This window comes from Diabrotica virgifera, chromosome 1, assembly GCF_917563875.1.
Source record: "Diabrotica virgifera virgifera chromosome 1, PGI_DIABVI_V3a".
NCBI lineage: Eukaryota > Metazoa > Arthropoda > Insecta > Coleoptera > Chrysomelidae > Diabrotica > Diabrotica virgifera.
In genome coordinates, this window is record NC_065443.1 from 286,817,339 (window position 1) to 286,835,029 (window position 17,691).

The window sequence follows — 17,691 nt, forward strand, 5'->3', positions numbered from 1 at the left end:
GAACTATTATACTGGCCATTCGTTCAGGAGGACATCAGCAACGCTTTTGGCTAATAAAGGTGTTGATGTCCTCGGATTAAAGCGTCATGGAGGTTGGCGTTCATCGACAGTGGCAGAAAGCTACGTAGAAGATTCTCTTTAAAATAAAATAGATTTTGCCGAAAAAATATTGTGCAATACTAGTAATACTACTAATATATGCGATTCTGCAGGAGTTTCTGTTAGAAGTGAAACCACAGCCCAAACAAGTGGGATTTCATTAAATAATTAAACAAATTGTACCATAAGTTTCAATATTAATAAATAATTCGTTAGTTTTCTTTATTCTTTCAAAAAATAGATTAAAATTAAGTGATTTTTTAACTAGACGGTAAGTGAATTACTTACCGTCGAGTTGGAGTACTTACCGTCGAGTTGGATTACTTACCGTCGAGTTGCTAGTAAATGTCACCTACTGACGTAAAATCTGTCACGGTAAACAGTCAAAAATGATCAATCGTGCAAAAAATGTATTATAATTCGGCGAAAAATGAATTCTGTCTATACTAAATTTACAATCAAGATGAAGTAGAAATAAACAAACCAAGGCAAGTTAAATGCTACTAGCGATCATTGTTTACAATGTATAAACTTTGAAAATCATGATTTGGGATGTACAATGTATATACATTGTAAATTATGATTCGGGAGTGCTCCTAGTAGCATTTAACCTGTCTTGGTTTGTTTATTTCTACTGCATCTTAATTGTAAATTTAGTATAGTTATCAACTTAAAAAAAATCATTTTTTAAAGTCCATTTGATATTAAATACTAAAGGTGAAGACCGGAAAAGGATATAGAAAAGTGGCACAAGTTTAATGAAATAGCATAAAATTCTTTAAAATGAGAGTTTATAAAGTTATATTATTTGATAATTTGTTGCTGAAACATTGCAAAACTAACTTCAAAAGTCGATTGTCTTAAAATCAATAATAACTTTTCTATTGATGCACAAAAACTTTTAGTCCACAGTACATCGTCCTTTTTTGAAGATGATTACAAAAGTCCTAACTGCTTCGTTTAAGCGAGTCTACCACTTTCTAAAAAACTTTAGAATGCAGGTTGGACGCGTTTCCGCGTCATTAACATAATTGTTGTAATCTATGTTATTAATTGTAATCTATGTTTTTTTTTGTAAATTTATATATTTTTTTTTGGAACAATAAACGTCTTATTATTATTATTATTATTATTATTAATTATGCAAATTTTTAAAAACGCGGCTGTAAATTTGTCGGACAAGAGATTGACAATCTTTATTAATTAAATATAAGTACTTTTTCTAAATTGAAAATTAAGAGTTTTGTAATCAAAAACTACCGCGTTAGAGTGACATCTTGCGGGTGTCAGACTCTACGATTTTGTTATTAATAATAATATGTAAGCACTACGAGCCTAGTAGGCCCATGGCTTGATGTACTATTCTTTCCCACTCCCTTTTGTAAGTCGCTTTTCTTTCCCAGTTCCTTACGTAAGTTCTTCTCATATCTTCTCTAACTCCATTACTCCATCGTGACCTCGGTCTTCCTCTTCGTCTTTTCCCTGCCAATGCACTAGATAGTACTATTCTGGGAATTCTAGATGGAATCATCCTCTGCACATGGCCCAACCATCTAAGTTTTGCGCCTTAATTACTGCTAGTATGTTAGGATCTTGATATAGCTCAGTTAGTTCCTTATTTGTTCTTCTTACCCATTGTCCATTTAAGTTTTTCCCACTGAAGATTTTGCGCAGTATTTTCCTCTCCCAAACTAATAACAACTCTTGATGTTTTTTTGTTGTGATCCATGTTTCAGAAGCATATGTTACTATCGGCCTTATTACGGTCTTGTAAGTTCTTAGTTTTGCTCTTCGTAATATATTTTTACTTCTTAACAACCCATTAAGAGCAAATATAGCGCGGTTACCCGACATAATTCTCTTTTGTATTTCTTCTTCACAGTTAGGATCTCTTGTGAAGACAGTTCCTAAGTACTCAAATCTCTCAACTTCTTCGAATTTATACTGTGTTCCCTTCGCTGTTGTCATTGTTATGTATTGCCCCCGAACGAATTGCTTATTTGTCCATTCCATATACTTTGTTTTTGCTTCATTTATATACAATCCTTTGGTTGCTGCCCTCTCCTCGAGTTTCATGACTGTTTCTATAAGTATTTTGCTCCTAGCCAAGATTACCAAATCGTCTGCGAATGCCAAGCACTGATGTTTTTTGTGGTAGATCAGACCTGTTCTATTAATGTTTGCTTCCTGTATAACCTTTTCTAGTAATATGCTAAACATTATAGACGATAATGGATCACCCTGCCGCACTCCTTGTTTGACCTCAAAGCTTTCTGTTATAGTATTGTTTATCTTGACTTTATTCATTGTTCTTTGGAGAGTTAATTTTATAATCTAACGATTTTCTTATTACAAAACTCTTAATTTTCAATTTAAAGTACTTAATTAATTGATAAAGATTCTTGATCTCTTGTCCGACAAAGTTACAGCCTCGTTTCGTTAGTCCGACAACGTAAATATGTTAATGACGCGGGACGCGGAAACGCGTCCAACCTGCACTCTAAAGTTTTTTAGAAAGTGGTAGACTCGCTCAAACGAAACAGTTAGGACTTTTGTAATCATCTTCCAAAAAGGACGATGTACTGTGGACTATTTATTTTTGCGTAAGGATAGGAACAATATCACAAATATTCACCTATAAAAATTAAATTCACCAATAAAAATTGTTCATATTCGAGTTCGCTCTATTTTTTTTTCTTTGTTTATAAACATTTATAAATATACAATCTCTATTTATATGTATTTATCAATGTATATAGTTAAAGTTTTGAAAAAAAAAATTCAAACGTTTGCTTTTAAAAATGAGCTCCATAATGCGCTAAAAAATAAAGGGTTTACAAGCGAAGCGATTTTACTATTTAAAATACTGAATTCATAAGTTCAAGTTTATAAAAGTCGCGATATGTCCCGTTCTAATCAACGACAATTGATGTTTTTTTTTTAATTTGAAGTACCTACCTCGTGGCAAAGATCATAAAAATGCATTTTGTTAATTTTTGAATTGTTTAATTGTAATTAAACCGTGTCATTTGTTTTAAATTAAACAATTTCAAAAAAAATATTTATTTTACTTTTCACTTATTATTATTAGTAGTAGTAGAAAATGTTGTAAGTTACTTAAATATTTATGTATTATAGTTATAAATAATAACTTTTAACAATAAATTTAAAAAAATTAATTTTTTATAAGAAAATAATAATTTATTTTTAATTATTTTTTTAATAATGCTTATTATTTTTACAAATCCTTTTTCTCAAAAACATTACAAATATATTTTAAAGAAGTTATTTTTTTTAAACTTAATTTTACGTTTAATTATAAATAAAACGTTCAATTATAAATAACGTATAATTATAAATAAAAATTATGGAATTAATATAAATGGAATTAATCTGTATGTATGTATGTATTAATTGAGTAACATATTATAATTTACATACTTATGTAATTTTATTATTTTTATATTAAATTTAGTAATGTTTTTCAGTCAAGAAAACTAATAATTGTAAAAATAATAAGTATAATTAAATAAAAATTAACACGTATAAATTTGATCTTTAAACCAACAACTATCTTTTTTTTTTATTGTTGCAAGGTATCATTTATAACTATATTATATAAATATTTAAGTTACCTATCATGTTAAAACCTTTTCCTCTACTATGAAATAAGAGAAAAGTAAAATTTTGCAAAATAAATATTTATTTTAAATTATTTAAACAAATTAGTTTTGATTATAGATTTTTATAATCTATGCAACGAGGTACCCCTAATTAAAAAAAATAAATTTTCGTTTAATAGAACCGGAGATACTGCGACAGTTACAAATTAGAAGTCACTAATTTTTTTTAAATAGTAACATAGAAAAATGAAAAAAGAGCGAACTCGGGTTCTAAAGGTCGTAGGACATTGTATTCTTTCTAAAATCGTCTCAAAATGCCATCATTTCGGATAACAAATAATTAAATTTCTACATATTAATGCGTCTTATTTTAAATGTTTATTAGCTTAAAATCACAATACTTTTGTGAATCTATTTTACAATATTTAACATAAATTTTTAATCAGTAAATTAATTGATTTAAGTTTTTTGTGCATTTTTAGAAAAGGTATTAACAATTTTCAAAAATCGACTTTGAAGCTATTTTGCAATAATTAAGAAACAAATCAGAAAAATAAGTTTACGAACTCTCATTTTAAAATATTTTTTATGCTTTTTCAGTAAAACTGTATCACTTTTCCATATCAATTACCGGTCTTCAACTTTAGTATTTAAAATCTATTATTAGAAATTTTCATCACCAAATTTATCAAAGGCAGTTGTTAGATAGCTGTATCAAAAAGCTTTTGAAAAAGGCCTTTGTTTGCTAATTTCACTGGTTTATATTTTATAAAACACATATTGGAACACAATATACCTATTCTTCAAGTGCTTAGTTTCATCTTAGTCTGATTTAATTAACTACAACAAAGACAGCAAACTTACAGCATCACATAAATATTACCACATATGCTGAAAACATTTAAAATTCTTAATCATTATATTATATTATGTTATGTAAATTATATCATGTAAAATTTAATAACGGTTTTTAGTTATTATTTTAGACGTATTTCATCACATTGAGCTGTTTCATATATTATTAAGGTTCAACTCAGATGTTAAAAAAGATTGGAGTTTTACCTTAATATTTGATGAAACGTGTGAAACAATGTGGTTTATTGGGGTAAAACATATGTCAAGCAAATCCAGTGTGAACTGTTTGAGTTTATGTCATTTATAAAATTGTTTTTATGGGGAACGGAGCAGAATGCAAAATTTTGACGCACGCCAATATTATTACCGAGGGCCGAAAGTCCCTTAGAATAAATAAAAAGTTTCTTTTGAATGAAATATTTGCAATTAAAAATCAAACTAAATTTTTGTCCTTTAGTTTCACCCCTGTAACTTATTAAAATAAACATTATAGAAGTTTTCAGAAACTTTCGGCCCTCGGTAGTAATGTAGTCTTTCAGTTTGCGTTTAAATTTTCCAAAAATATTCATTAGATTTCTCAGGATTCGAAAAAAAATGAATACATTTAAAACACATTGAAAATTTTGACATGCGTCAAAATTTTGTATTTTGCTCCGTTCCTCTTAATAGACCTGGATCCCGCGTACCAAAAAAAGTTGATTAATAGCAAGCTGAAAATGTGTTAATAGCTTAACGGTGTCTAGTCGGACAAACTTTGATGTATGTGAATACTGGAACAGGGGAAGTTTTAATTGTGGAACACGTTAAAAATTTGGAACGTCAGACTACGAAAACGTTCCACGTATTTGGTCGGACAGAACTTTCAATTGATTTGTTACCATTTCATTAAAATCTCATGCAAAAATTAGACTTGTGTTTATCGCCAACTGGGCATTTTAATGAGTGAAACACGAAGAATAGCAGTCTGATTTTTGCATGAGAGTTTAATAAAAGGTTAACAAATCAATTGGATGTTCTGTCCGACAAAATACATGGGACGTTTTCGTAATGTGACGTTTCAAATTTTTAAACTGTTCCCCAAATAAATCTTCCCCTGTTCCAGTATTCCCGTACATCAAAGTTTGTCCGACTACACACCGTTAAGCTATTAACAAATTTTCAGCTTGCTATTAATCAACGTTTTTGGTACGAGGGTTCCAGGCCTATAACTTTGAAATGTTTATGTCAAGTTAAAATTATTATTGTTTTAAAAATGTTTGAGTTTTAATCGCTGACATTAATTTTTATTGATTGTTCATGATATCAGATAAAAATAAAATACAAAAATAAGTTCTAATTGTATCTAATCGTACGATACATACATATTTTCACTTTCTACATAATTTACAATTTGATAAGTACAAAAATCATTCAGCATAGAAAATATAATCCAAATCTTATCACAAGCATATTATCAAGTAATGGAAGTCCTATACAGGAAGTCATCCTCTTCTTCCTCATGCAACTGTCACCAAATGTCCGAAATAGTAGGCAAAGCAGTTGCTTCTATATCCTCAACGTACGACCTTCTTATTTTAAAAAGCCTCAAAATAGAGAAAACACTGATAACAAACACGATAACAGCAGTGGAAGTGATGAGAAGAATTGTGTGAAAGAAATGGCTCCTTTTCTCGCTCTTGTACATCGAGATCTCACCGGTGGGAGCCTCCAGAGAGTTCTTTGCATCTCCATTGGCATTTTGGCTCATTAACCCAGTTCCGGACAGTCTCTTATTCTCCACAGAGCCCTCCGACGTGTTCTGGATGACAAATTCAAAATTATGCTCTAACCTTGGCGCGCCGAAGTCCTGTTGGCAGATCCAGGATTTCACCCAATTAACTAGGCTATCGTTTAATTTATTGCCTCTGATATAGAGCACTTTGAGTTGGGGTAGAAAGAACTGTAAATCTTGTCGGACAAATTCTAAATTCGCAGATGTCACATCTAATTCCTGCAGCCGTTTTGATGCCATTAGGGTAGCTGTGTCGGCTAAAAATTGATGTACTAATCCAGGACTGGAAGATAAGTTAAGCTGCACGACTTGTTCTGGCACAGAAAGGGGAAAGTCTTCTTCTAAACCCATTGGGGTTTTTATAAAAGACAATCTTAGCGTCCTCAGAGATAAGGGACCGGTGAAAATACCTGGAGGGAGATTAATTATAGGATTTCTGGATAAATCCAGGCTTTTTAGCGATAATAAGTCTGTAAAAGCCCCTTCATTTATTACGGTAATGTTATTGTCGTTTAAAAAGAGCGTTTCGAGAGTTCCCAAGCCTCGAAAATCCTTTTTTCTTATCTTTCCAATCTTGTTAATACCCAAGTTGAGAAGTTTGAGTTTTTCAGGTAGCCTTCTCGGGATTTCCACGAGTTGATTGTCGCTGAGATAAAGGACGGACAAAAAATCGAGTCTCCCCAGAGCGTCCTCTTCGATAAACTTTATGACGTTGGAACTGACGTCCAGAGAGTTCAATAAGGGATACGAATCCAGATCCCCACCGTTGATTGTCCGAATAAAGTTCATCTGGAGAGTCAAGTGCCGAATGGAGTGGATTAAAATCGCTGGCACCTGTTGAAGTCCGGTTTGTGAGGCGTCCAGGGTCTGGATTTTCCGACCCAAGAAAAAGATATCTCGCGTGTTGGCCAGATCGACGTTACCCGCCATTATTAAAGTCATCAAATTTGTCAGTTCACTGGTCGCTATTCTACCGAGACCGTTACGAGACACGTCCAAATATTGCAGTAGTTTCAAACTAACAAAAACTTCAGCAGTTAGAGCAATGATTCTATTGGAACTTAGATTCAAGTATTGCAAGTTTGGCAGATTTAAACTTGGCACAGCAGATAAAAAGTTATTGGAAATGTCTAAAGTGTATAAGTCTTTTGAATTTGAAAAACTAGTATCGTTTAGGGTGGAAATAAAGTTCGAACTGAGATTTAACAATTTTAAAGTCCTAGAACAGTCTGAATTAAAATTTTCTAGCTCATTGTTTGATAGATCCAAGTTCTGCACAGTTACAAAGTCACAAACTATTCCCGGAACACTAGTGAGATTGTTCTCGGTGAGAACAAGAGTTTTAACCCAACTAAACGAATAGTTTCCACTAGAATTTAACGAACTGTCACTGGTTTTGATCACTATTGTATAAGGACGCACAAAAGTTAGATTTATATCCGGAAAGTCCGACAAAAACTGTTTGATATCTGCGCTAAGGTTAGCATTAGCTGATTCACTTACGTTTAAACTAGTACAATCACAATAATCCGAGCAAAGTGAATTAGCCTGAACACCAAACATGATGACCGAAAATACAAGAATCAACATGTTTCTTTTCACACTACTTTGTTGAATAAACACTCGTAACTAGAACTTTTAAAGCGGAGAGAAAACATTGTTTATTTTTTCGAGATAGAGTTTTAGACCCGAAGTTGAAGTTTATTTTTTCCGTTTTTCGGAGAGTTTGTTGAAGGTGCGATGCAGACGGGGTGGCAGCATTCCGTCGACTGATTTGGGGAGCAGTAGTTGCTGACACTCGATGGGTTCACTCATGATGTGCGCGTTTCAGTGCGCTTCGAAGGGTTGTCCCTTTCTGGACGATTCGTAGGCCAGTCGTTGACCGGAGCTTTCTATTCTTTCTAATAAATGCATTCTTGAACTTTATTTATAAACTGTTTAGCGAATTTTAAAAGAGTTTTTTATTTTCAAATAATTTATTTATTTATCTTACTAATGAAGTAAAAACCTCACATGTAGGTAGGTGGTATATAATTTATTAAAAAAATTTTTTCTAAAAATGATCCAAGATGGTCCAAACATTTTCATTTTGCTTTCTATTAGCTTTGTTATATTCAACAAGCAAGATCTTCCTCTACTTTTTACTATACATTTATCACACCATTACCTACAATGTTAATCTGAGAACTATTTTGCCAATTTGTCATGATTATTATGTGATCATTAAGCTGACGGATATGTGTGTGCCTTGGCGTGTCTCCTATCCTTTGTGGAGGTAGGCTTGGGTTTTCATGTCTCTGTTGGTCCAGTAACCACATAAAATGTTCATTTTCTTTTTAACTTTAATTTAATTTCTTTACCTAATTTTATTTTCATTCTCTCTTCAAGTTAGACAACCATTAATTCAAGGCCTACAATTTTTGTTTTATTTTATAATGCATCATTTCCACCTTATTTTCACCTTCGTTTTATTCCCTTTATATTTTTATTTTTAATTTTATTTTCACATAATTTTCAAGCAATAATTTGGCATCATATCTTTATTTACTTCACACCATATTAACTTTCACTTATCGTTTTCTTATTTACAGTTCACAGTACTTTCTCTTAAATAATACATCCATTTAGTACTTTAATCTCAATTCCGTTAAACCATAGTATTTTACTTAGTTGTGTTTTATTCACTCTATTACATCTACTTGAAATTAGACAACCAGTTATACTGTTGCATTATGACTATCAACTATATTACATTTCATTATAGCCAAATTCCAGATTTATTCACTAATTCTTTTACCTTATAATTATTATCTAATAATTTTCTTTTTATTTTATTTTTATTTTTCTTCAGTTTATTTTTCTTTTTGTTCTTCTTTTTACCAAGTGAAGTCATTACCTGTTGGCAAAATTTTCGCTTTCACCGCCATGAAATTTTCATAAATAATGTCATGTGACTATTAATTTAAATTGTTTATTCTTCCTCATTTATTTAATATCTAATTAAATTCATTCAGTTAAGTAAAAATATTTTTTATATTTTTTGCATTTCTAAAATACAATATAACTACATACACATAAAATTCCCTAGAAGGTCTTGTCAATATCCGTTCAATGTCATATTTTAGTCTGTCAGTTTGAGGCCAAGATGAAGACCACTTTGTAATACCGTTGCAATTTAATTTCTTGTGACATCGACTTATTGTCGACATTTTTGTAGCCTAAATGGTATAATTATTATTACATTAAGGTCTTTTGACCTAAATATGTAGCTAGTTCCAACTACTTTGGATCTGAAGTAAGTAACCACATGTTGTAATTTTCCTAACTTTCAGACAGTCAAATTTCAATTTGGCTTTTTTAATACAGTGGTTTGCTTATTTTAGGTTTCTACCACCTGATGATGGACTGATTGGTCCGAAAACGTTTGTGATTATCCATCTTGGATCATTTTTAGAAAAAAATTTTTTAATAAATTATATACCACCTACCTACATGTGAGGTTTTTACTTCATTAGTAAGTTTTTATTATGGTATACAGCCAATGAGAGGAATCTTTTCCTTTATATTTTATTTATTTATCCTATGGTTATATCACAGTTTAGCTTTTGCATAGGTACGATCAAAGAGGACAATACTTTATAAACTTAATTAATTTTTACAAACAAAAATTTAGTTGACAAATATATTTTCAATTGACTATTTGGTTAAAAGTAATACACGAGCGGCACACCTTCAAAAAAGCGCTTAGTGTTCGAGATACTGACCACGGAGGGGTGAATGGCTAATTTTATTCATAATTTATATTTTCGAGGGTGCTGAAAACGAAAATGAGATTTATTTTGAATTTCATGTGGGGGAACATTGTCAAAATCGCAGTTTTACCCCAAAAATTAAAATTAAAATCACGTTTTTTTGCGTGAACCTCGCTACAACTCTGTTCTATTTTAAGATATTTTTTCTAAAATTTTTACAATATATAGTTCTAACATTTCTGAAGACATCGGTACCTGCTTCAATCTTTTATTCTTATTCTGATAAAGGTTATGTATTTTTCAAAGGAAAATGTGCGGATATGTGCATTGCAAAGTTTAATCGCAAAAGTTATGTGGCGAAGTTTAAAATTTAGCTTCTTAATCACGTTTATGTTAAAATAGAAGAAGTTTTCTGGTAAGTTTTAGATCAAAATGTTTTATAGAAAAAATAGTGCAACTTTTAATGTCGACATTAGAAATCCACAATATACCGCTTATTTTTCGAGATACTGACAATGGGTGCTGAATGGCTAATTTTGGCCTTAGATTATGTTTTTGACCCTGATGAAAACGAAAATAAAATTTATTTTAAATTTTAGGTGGGGGAATATTGTCAAAATTGCAATTGTACCCTAAAAATTAAAAAAAGTGAAATCACGTTTTTTGCGTTTAGCTCGCTACAACTTTGGTCCGTTTTAATATGTTTTTCTCAGGTTTGTACACTATATTATCGCTCACTTTTTGAAGACAATGGTTTCTGCATTAAGCTTTTAGTCTTATTCTAGTAAAAGTTATGAATCTTTTAAAGTACAAGGTTCAGATTCGTGAATTGCAAAGTTTAATCGCAGAATTTGACTGGCAAAATTTGAAATATAGATCTTAAATTAAATTATTTTTAAAACATGAGTACAGAGAAGTTTTCTGGAAAGTTTTCGATCAAAATGTTTTATAGAAAACAAATGGTGCAACTTTTAACATCGTTATCCCCAAAAAAACACTAATTTTTTGAGATACTTATCATTGATGGTAAATGGCTAATTTTGATCTTACTTTATGTTTTTGATGGTGCTGAAAACGAAAATCAAGTTTATTTTGAATTTGAGGTGGGAGAACATTGTCAAAATCGCAATTTTGCCCTAAAAATAAAAAAATAAACCACGTTTTTCTTAAAATTAAAAGTTGCACCTTATTTATTCTATAACACATCTAGATCTAAAACTTCCCATAAAATTTCTTTCAACTCTATGGTTTAACATAAACGTAATCAAATATACCTCGTCCAATTTACTTACCGTTGCACTTCATCCGCGCCATAGCCTGTGACACGATACCAACACGAAATATCTAGGTGGTGGGTGCGTTCTTTTTTAGAATCAAAATGATTCTAAAGGGGAACACACCCACCGCCTAGATATTTCGTGTTGGTATCGTGTCACAGGCTATAGCGCGGATGACGTGCAACGGTAAGTAAATTGGACGAGGTATAGATACATTTTAAATTTTGTTACTTAATTTTTGCGATTTAACTTTGCAATTCACGAATCTGCACCTTTGATTTTTAAAAATTCATAACTTTTATAAAGAAAAGACTTAAAGACTACAGTTTCTTTCATAGTCTGACAAAGGTGAGAAATATATATATGCTGTAGAAATTTCAGAAAAAAATTTAAAATAGAACAGAGTTGTAGCGAGATAAACGTGACTTCATTATTTTTTTCATTTTTAGGTTAAAATTGCGATATTGACAATGTTCCCTCACATAAAATTCAAAATAAACCTCTTTTTTATTGTCAGCACCATCGAAAACATAAAATAAGACCAAAATTAGCCATTTACCGACCATGGTCAGTATCTCGAAAAATAAGCGCTATTTTGGGGATGTATAACGTCTATATTAAAAGTTAAGCCATTTTTTTTTTTTTTTCTATAAAACATTTGTAACTAAAACTTTCCAGAAAACTTCTTTGTACTCTATGTTTTAACATAAACGTAATTATTAAGATAAATTTCAAATTTTACAACTCAACTTCTGTGATTAATCTTTGCAATTCACAAATCTGCACCTTGTACTTTAATAAATTCATAACTTTTACCAGTATAATACTAAAAGCTTAAGATAGATACCAATGTCTTAAAAAAAGTGAGCAACATATTATAGTGTACAAACCTTAGAAAAAAATATTAAAATGAACCAGACTTATAGCGAGTAAAACGCAAAAAAACGTGATTTCACTTTTTTTTTTATTTTTAGGGTACAATTGCGATTTCGACAATATCTCCCCACCTAAAATTTAAAATAAATTTCATTTTCGTTTTCAGCACCGTCAAAAACATAATCTAAGACCAAAATTAGCCATTCGCCGCCCATGGTCAGTATCTCGAAAAATAACCGTTATATTGGGGATTTCTAATGCGTCAACTCAATTTCGTCAAATTTGTTTAGAATGCTTCAATTTTTAGTAATAGACAAAAAAAGCGAAAATTTACCGTTTTTTGACCTTCATTTGTTTTTAATTATGAATATCATCAAAATCGGCTGAAGGAAACATATAGGTTATTAATATAGATGTCCATACTAATGAAAAAATTTGGTTTCGGCTTGGAGGGGGATGTGTCACGAGAAAAATCTTATTTCTCTTGACTAGTAGTCGCTGAGGAACTCCATGTAGTACTGCATAACTTTTGCAGAATATTATTTCGTGTTCTAAGTTCTACAGTCGCCTTTGTAAGATGTTCTGTCGAGTGCCATACCTAGATATTTGGGGTGCTTAGTATGGCTTAGTCATGATCTCAGTCTTCAAAGTCGATTTTTAAAAGTTCTTTTGTTAATGCTACTGCTCAGTAGTCCTTAATTCTTTATGACTCGTACTAAACGCCCAGTTGTCTGAATATCCAAACTTTTTTGATGTGGCTTCGGGTATGTCTGCAATATAAAAGCTAAAAAGTAGGGGACCAGCTCCAATCCTTGCGAGATGCCATTGGTCAGTTTCATTTGAATATTATCCTTTTCGCCCATGATGATTTGAAAACTTCTGTGGCATAGGATAGCATTAATAGTATTAGTGATCCTTCTGGTTGGAATCACTTGCATTAATTTATCTGTTACTTCTTGTCCCCAACGGTATCGTATGCTGCTGATAAATCAATGAAAACGGTAGATATTTTTATTTTCTTTTAGAAGCCTCCTTCTATTATAAATTAGTCAGTGATTTCTTCTGTGTAGGTGCGGTTTGGTCGAAATTCTACTTACTCCACAGGTATATGTCGATGTGTTGTTTGGCTAATTATGTTATTCTGTTATTCTGTTATTCTTTTAAAAAGTTATAAACCATACTTCGAAGTACAATTGGATGGTAATTTTTTGGTAAATCGTTCCATTAATTGCTGTATCTTCTGTATCAGTTGCTGTATCTTATCATTACTATTGTATGTATATAAGCTGTACACTCCTGTGGAAGTTATAGCTGTTTTTCACTTTAATGATCCGTTAAGACATGGGGGATCAGTCCACTTTTCTTCTAATCTGCCTCGTCAAAGCTTCTGGTGTGTCTTCGTTTCCGTCACTACTTTTCTCCACTCATTTCGGTTCTCAGTCTTTTTTTCCAGTTTCGAATTCCCATAACTCTTAAGTCGTTTTCGACTTGCTTTTTCCACCTTGCTTTTGGTCTGCCTCGTGCTCTTGTCTCAGGGGGTATCCAGTTGGTAATAACTTTAATGGGATTATCTTCAATTTTTCTACTTATATGACCATACCACCTTATTCTTCGTGCTTTTGCTTCTTTCACTATGTTTTCTCCTCCCATCCATTGTTCTATTTCGTGGTTCATCCAGGGTCTTCTTTCGTTTTCATTTACTACTTTTGGTCCCAGAATGTTGCGCATTATTTTTCTTTCAAATACTTTCAGCTGTTCTTCTCCTTTTAACGTTAGGGTGTTGGTTTTTATGGCATACATTACCACTGGCCTTATACAGGGTGTAACAAAAATACAGGTCATAAATTTAACCACATATTCTGGGACCAAAAACAGTTCGATTTAACCTAACTTACCTTAGTACAAATTTGCACATAAAAAAAGTTACAGCCCTTTGAAGTTACAAAATGAAAATCGATTTTTTCCAATATATCGAGAACTATTAAAAAATTTTTATTGAAAATGGGCACGTAGCATTCTTATGGCAGTAGTATCTTAAGAAAAAATTATAGTGAAATTTGGACACTCCATAAAATTTTATGGGGGTTTTGTTCCTTTAAATCCCCCTAAACTTTTATGTACGTTCCAATTTAATTATTATTGTAGTACCATTAGTTAAACACAATGTTTTAAACACTTTTTTACCTCTTAGTACTTTTTCGAAAAGTCAGTTTTTATCGAGATATTTTGAATATTTGTCAAATCCACCACATATTTGTATGTGGTTAAGTACGGTTATGGAGACTTGGTAATAACATGAAAATTTATTTATGATTTACATTTTTAGGTATATTTTGAACCATATTAAAAAAGAAGCCACATCTCGATAAAAGATGCTTTATCAAAAAAAAAATACAAAGAGGCAAAAAAGTTTTAAAAACACTGTGTTTAACTAATGGTACCGCAGTAATAGTTTAATTGGAACGTACACAAACATTTGGGGGGATTAAAGGAACAAAACCCTCATAAAAATTTTATGTAAACATATTAAAAAAGAAGCCGCAACTCGATAAAAACTGCCTTATCGAAAAAATACTAAGAGGCAAAAAAGTTTTAAAAATATTGAATTTAATTAATGGTACCACAACAATAATTTAATTGGAACGTACACAAAAGTTTAGAAGGGTTTAAGGGAAGAAAACCCCCATAAAATTTTTATGGGGTGCAGAAATTTGACTATAATTTTTCTTTAAGATGCTCCTTGTATAAGAATGCCACATGTCCATTTTCAATAAAAAATCTCTAACAGTTTTCGATATACTCGAAAAAATCTATTTTCATTTTGTAACTTCAAAGGGCTGTAACGTTTTTTGTGTGCATATTTGTACTAAGGTAAGTTAGGTTTATTCGAACTATTTTTGGTCCCAGAATATGTGATTTAATTTATGACCTGTATTTTTGTTACACCCTGTATATTTGCATCTTTGTATTTCTGCTTAATTTTTTATCTTTTATTATTTTTTTATTTTTGTGGTAAAGCTCTAGTTCCTGCTTGTAGTTTCTGTTTCAGGTCTATTATTTCATTATTTCTACTAACCATCGTTCCCAAGTATTTGAATGTATCTACTTCCTCAAATCTGTAATTATCTATTATCATTTGTGTTAGTCTTGTTTTCTTGAATCTGCTTGCGTTCATGTACTTTGTTTTTTCCATATTTATGTCTAGTCCTCTTCTTTTTGCCCCTTTTTCTATTTCAGAGAATACCTTAATTAATTATCTTTTGTCCCGGGCTATTATAAAGATACCATCTGCATAACCTAATATTTGTACTGCATTTTTATTAATTATTCTGTTATTTGTTGCTTCTATTATTGCACAATCTAGAGCTGTAATGAATAACTCAGTTGAGAGGGCATCCCCTTGTCTGACTCCGTTTTGGACCCTAATCTCCGTTGTTTTTTTACCTAAATCTATTAATGCTTGTGCCTCTTTCATTGTCATTTTTATTAACTTTATTAATTTGCCTGGTATTTTTATGCGTGTTAGACCTTCTATTAGTTCTCCTCTTTTTAGTTTATCGAAGGCCTGTTTAAAATCCACAAAAATCATATGCAGTTCCATGTTGTGTTCATATGCTTTTTCCGTGATTTGTCTTATTATGTGAATAGCGTCTATCGTCGATTTTTCTTTTCTGAATCCATATTGGTAATTTCCTATGATTTTTTCGGTATGCTCTGCTAGTCTGTTCTTTATTATTCCCGTCATGACCTTATATGTCACATTTAGCAAGGTGATTCCTCTATAGTTTTTGCATATTTTTTGGTCTCCATTTTTGGGTATCGTTATAATTATTCCCGTTTTCGTCTTCTTCTGGCATTCTTTTCTCTTTCCAAATCGTAAACATTAATTCATGTATTTTTCTAGTTAGAGCTTCTCCACCATATTTGATGAGTTCTCCGTTTATGTTGTCATAACCCGCTGCTTTTCTGTTCTTGATCTTCTTGATACTTTCTGCTACTTCTTCGTCTGTAGGTTCCTTGCATTCCTGCGCGTCCTGTCTTATCCTTATTATGTCCCCTTCCTGTATCATCTCACCTGTTGCTTTATATAATTCCTCGAAATGTCTTATCCAAATGTCTTCTTCTATGGCTACCATCGGTTTTGGTTTTTTTCCTGATTTTAAGTAATTATATAGTGGTTTAGAATTATTTCTCATGTTTTCTCTTTCGATGTCCATCATTATTTTTTCTAATTTTCTTTTCTGTTTCATTTTACATATTTGCTTTGCTATTGTCCTTGCTCTCCTGTATGTTTCCATATCTTCTGCTGTTCCTGAGTTTATCCATTTCAATCTGGCTTTATTCTTTCTTTCTATTTGTTCTCTACATTCCTGGTCAAACCATGCATTTCTTCTGATGTTTCTTGTTGTGCCAATTTCTGTATCCGCTGCCTTTTCTATGACTTGTTTAATTCTTTTCCATCCATCCATTCCTCTTTTAAGTTCTTCTTTGTCTCCTCCAGTTTTTGTATGTTCCATTTCTTTTTCGCTACTCTTGTTTCTTTTGGTTTTGCCTTAATTTTGCATTTTGCAATCACCAGGAAGTGGTCGGAGTCTATGTTCGCTCCTCTATATTATGATCGTACATCATTTATTGACTTCGCTTGTTTTTTTTATCAGAATGTGATCGATTTGGTTTCCGGTATTAGTTCCAGGTCTTAACCATGTTATTTTGTGTACATCTTTATGCTGATATTTGGTGCTACTTATTTCCATTTCTAGTGCTGCAATCAGTTGTATGTATCATTTATGTCAATACTTTATTAATGTTTTTCTTCCTCTTTAAGATTTCCTTTGTTGTATTAAGTATTGTCTTTTTTAAGGTTTCCCATTTGTGGTTCGAGTCTTCCTTGGTATCGATAATATTTATTTCTCCTTTGTCAGATGCAATATTTCTCCTTTTTCCTTTGTTGGATTCAACATTGTTTTTTTAAGATTTCCCATTTTAGGTTATAGTCTTCCTTGGGGTCAATGATATTTTTTTTATTTTTTTAAACTTGATTAATTAGTTAATTAATTGATTAAGTCCATTACCTTTTTTGCGCAGTTGAGCCTTTACAACCGGGGCTTTCGCAAATGATGATCTTCTTATGTATATTTAATAATAATAAAAACCTAACTTACTTTCTACTGATATCCCCAAACCAAACATAACATATCTTTAAAATATTCTTTGTTATTTAAATGAAGGTACTCGAGACAAAGATAAAAATAAAAAAGATAAAAAATTGTTAAAAAACATATAAAAATTATCAAAAAATCAGTAATTTCAGTTCTTCGAACACTTTTACATAACAAAATGAAACAATTTTTAGTGCTTTTGGCTTTGGCTTGTGCCGTTGTGGCAATGCCATCAATTGAGTATCTTAATTCAAATGAATTTGCACAACAGTTTGGTAC

The 17,691-nt window shown here is 31.4% G+C and overlaps 2 protein-coding genes across 2 annotated transcripts in view; one reads left to right on the forward strand and one right to left on the reverse strand.

The window, feature by feature from the left end:
• Positions 1 to 5,903: 5,903 nt before the first annotated feature.
• LOC114324304 (nephrocan-like) lies at positions 5,904 to 8,141 on the reverse strand. The gene has a single exon (XM_028272110.2). It carries the CDS (start codon positions 7,936 to 7,938, stop codon positions 6,085 to 6,087), a length of 1,854 nt encoding a protein of 617 aa, XP_028127911.1. The 5' UTR covers positions 7,939 to 8,141; the 3' UTR covers positions 5,904 to 6,084.
• Positions 8,142 to 17,550: 9,409 nt separating this feature from the next.
• Positions 17,551 to 17,691, forward strand: part of LOC114324303 (uncharacterized) — a 64,924-nt gene continuing 64,783 nt past the window's right edge. The window contains exon 1 of the mRNA XM_028272109.2: positions 17,551 to 17,687. Coding sequence (XP_028127910.1) covers positions 17,591 to 17,687 — 97 coding nt within the window. The 5' untranslated portion in view covers positions 17,551 to 17,590. The remainder of the gene's footprint in view (positions 17,688 to 17,691) is intronic.